The 3,322-nt window shown below is 53.9% G+C and overlaps 1 protein-coding gene across 2 annotated transcripts in view; it reads left to right on the top strand.

Moving 5' to 3' along the window:
- glceb (glucuronic acid epimerase b) overlaps positions 1-3,322 on the top strand; it is a 36,847-nt gene extending 33,525 nt beyond the window's left edge. Inside the window, exons 5-6 of one of the 2 annotated variants that reach the window (XM_035520723.1) lie at positions 163-174; positions 1,998-3,322. In XM_035520723.1, coding sequence (XP_035376616.1) covers positions 163-174; positions 1,998-3,022 — 1,037 coding nt within the window. In that variant the 3' untranslated portion in view covers positions 3,023-3,322. The remainder of the gene's footprint in view (positions 1-162; positions 175-1,997) is intronic. The other variant, XM_035520724.1, reaches the window with a different exon arrangement.

Below are 3,322 nucleotides of genomic sequence, written 5' to 3'. Positions count from 1 at the left end.
GATGGATGGATTTGGATGGATGGGCACTTGGCACAGCAGTAGTCTGTGGATTAAAGTCTGTATGCTTGTTTTCACTGCTTTGACACAAGATGCATTAAGTGACCTCCTCTTTTGAAATGTATAAATCCTTTTTTTTTTTTTTTTTTTTTTACCCCCACTCAGATGCAGCCACGGGTAAAAACATGAGCAACCTGCAGTAATGTCTACAGTAATGCGCATTAGTAGCACTGTGGGCAGAGTTTTAAAAACGTGAACTCCGTGTTGAGGCAGCGACCTTTCTCGAGTGTTCCTGGTTTGTGGATGCCGACTGTGCACAGATTCCCGTTCAACATTCAGTCTGAGACGAGAGGCCAGGGTCAAGGCCAGCGTGGGGCTTTGGGAGGACATGCTGTGGAACCTGATAGCTGTATTATATCATTAGAATACATTCTGTGCCATTAGATTTTCGGGTCAGCCTGTCTGGAGAAGGGACGCGTCCAGACGCCGCTCCATCATTGTCTTGTTGCTTTCATTCTTCTTCTTGATCTACTCATCCTGATCTGTGTCCTCAGCCACCCTTGTTCGCCTGGCCAGTTCCCTCTTCTGCCTGTTCTCAATTAATTCTCCAATCAGCAGCCTTGCACCGCATCCTTACCGCCTTTCTCTAAATCAATATCTCTAGCCTGTTGGGGCCAGTGTAAACTCACACAGACAGACACACACACACACTAGCTTTGTCTCTTATTGGCCAGCGATATGTATTTTGTTGTTAATAATCCAGTGTGGCTTTTTAGCGCTGCTCTAATCAATAGCCATTAGAATTAGCTGGGCTGTTGTGCCGGCTGTCAGTAATTGGTGTCATCACCTAGAGCATTGATCTGAGCAGAGCAAGTCGGGGAGCGGTGGATCCACCACTCCAGCATGAGTCTTCTCTCTCTCGCTCTCTCTTGCTTACACACACTCCCTCCCTCCCTCCCTCCCTCCCTCACTCAATCACACTCTCTCTTTCTGTTTCCCTATCTTTCTACCTCTCTCATCAGTCTCTTACTGCACTTTTCACTCACTTTTACTGCTCTCTCTCTCTCTCTCTGTGTCTGTATCTGTATTCTCCCCTCATCCTTTATTGACTCAGGGAGGGATGGAGGTTCGGGCTAATCAGACGAGTGCAGTACAAATCCACTCGCGCTCTCTGCATTGCCTTAAGTAATGGATTTATGAGTGCATTAAACAGCAGTGCAGGGACATGTGAGCCATGCTGTCCTCTGCCTGCTCCCTAAAACGGTCTCTCCCCAACACCTCCTCTCCTTTATCGCCCTCGTTATTGCTTTCGAGCTTTCTGCTTTGCGCACTTCCTCTGACTTTGCGTTTCATCTTCGCCCGTGCGGCTAAAGCTCCCAGCCCCTCTCCTGTGTCACTTAGCAGCAAGCCGCAGCTGTTGTTCAGGCACAGCTCGCACGCGGAAGTGAGGGCTGAACGTTGCAGGCGATGGAGGTGCTGTTCTGGGAGCCCAGCACAAAGGGAGTGATGACGATGGTGGAAGTAAGCTTCCTCAACCAGAGTCACTGCCATGTGCTTGGGAGAGAGGACGAGCTCCGAGCGGTTTGCCCTTCCAGATGGGTTTACTTTCTCCTCAAGTGTGCAAGAGTGTATTACACCCCCCGAATACCCCATTCCCTTTCCACGTTCTGTTCTATGAGTCTGACTAACCACTGGGACAGTGTCACATGTGAACTCAGCACCCTCAGAGCTTCTTTCTGACACAGGTGTGCCAGTGTCTCCCAATCCAGTCCTCAGTAACCTCTAGACAGTCCACATTCTTTCTGCTGAAGCCGTCAGGCAGGTGTGCCTGCAGCTGTGACAGAGCAAAACTGTGGACCGGCTGGGGCTCCCTGAGGACTTGGTTGGGAAAACGCAGAGCTCTACCAGGCATGGGCCTCTTTGCATGGTTTTGCATGCATGTGCTTTGGAGAAGAAGCAGGGTTTGTTTACCAGCCGCACCATCTGCCTGTCTTTGACAGAGACCTCAGAGGCATTGTCTCTCACCCTGGGCAACTCGAAGGACTTCATCATCTCCTTTGATCTGAAGTTCACCTCCAACGGCAGCGTGTCCGTCGTCCTGGAGACGACAGAAAAGGGGCCTCCTTTCATAATCCACTACGTCACCTCCACCCAGCTCATCGCCTTCAAAGACCGCGACATCACCTACGGGATCGGCCCTCGGACAACCTGGACGACGGTGACCCGCGACCTTCTCACCGACCTCCGCAAGGGCATCGGTCTGTCCAACACTAAGGCAGTAAAGGCCACCAAGACGATGCCACGGCGAGTCGTCAAGCTTTTGCTCCGGGGCCGGGGGGCCATCGATAACATCACCATCTCCACCACCGCGCACATGGCCGCCTTCTTCGCTGCCAGCGACTGGCTGGTGCGGAACCAGGACGAGCGGGGTGGGTGGCCCATCATGGTGACACGCAAGCTCGGCGAAGGCTTCCGGCCCCTGGAGCCCGGCTGGTACTCGGCCATGGCCCAGGGCCAGGCCATGTCCACGCTGGTGCGAGCCTACCTGCTCACCAGGGACGAGACGTACCTGAGGGCCGCCCTGCGGGCCACAGGCCCCTACAAGCTGCCCTCGGAGCAGCACGGGGTAAAAGCCGTGTTCATGAACAAGTACGACTGGTACGAGGAGTACCCCACCATGCCCGGATCCTTCGTCCTCAATGGCTTCATCTACTCACTCATCGGCCTGTACGACCTCACCCAAACAGCGGGTGATGTGGACAGGCGCGAGGCGGCCCAGCTCTACAGCAGGGGCATGGAGTCGCTCAAGGCCATGGTGCCTCTGTTTGACACGGGCTCGGGCACCATCTACGACCTGCGGCACTTTATGCTGGGCACGGCGCCCAACCTTGCCCGCTGGGACTACCACACCACACACATCAACCAGCTGCAGCTGCTTGCATCCATAGACGACTCACCCATATTCAAGGACTTTGTCAAGCGCTGGAAGAGCTACCTGAAAGGGGGCCGGGCCAAGCACAACTAGAGCCAGTGGTCCAGGGCGAGAGGGCTGGCAGGATGCGGCAAGGGCACTCAGCAGCCTGCAGGGAGATGAGCTGGCAAGGATGAGCTCAGCATAGCCCACTGCAGGTGCCAGCCGTGGGGCACAGCAGAGGATCTCGTGGGATCCATTTGGATTTGAAGCTGTAATTGCTCATCATGTATTCATCAACTCTATGCTAGAGGTTCTAATAAGTACAAATGCGAATATTGTCGTGTGCGTGCGTGTGTGCGTTCTGCGTGTGCATTCTGCGTGTGTGTGTGTGTTCTGCAGTGTGCCTGTGTG

Source organism: Electrophorus electricus, chromosome 21 (assembly GCF_013358815.1).
Source record: "Electrophorus electricus isolate fEleEle1 chromosome 21, fEleEle1.pri, whole genome shotgun sequence".
Taxonomy (NCBI): Eukaryota; Metazoa; Chordata; class Actinopteri; order Gymnotiformes; family Gymnotidae; genus Electrophorus; species Electrophorus electricus.
This window is presented reverse-complemented; position numbering and strand designations above follow the sequence as displayed.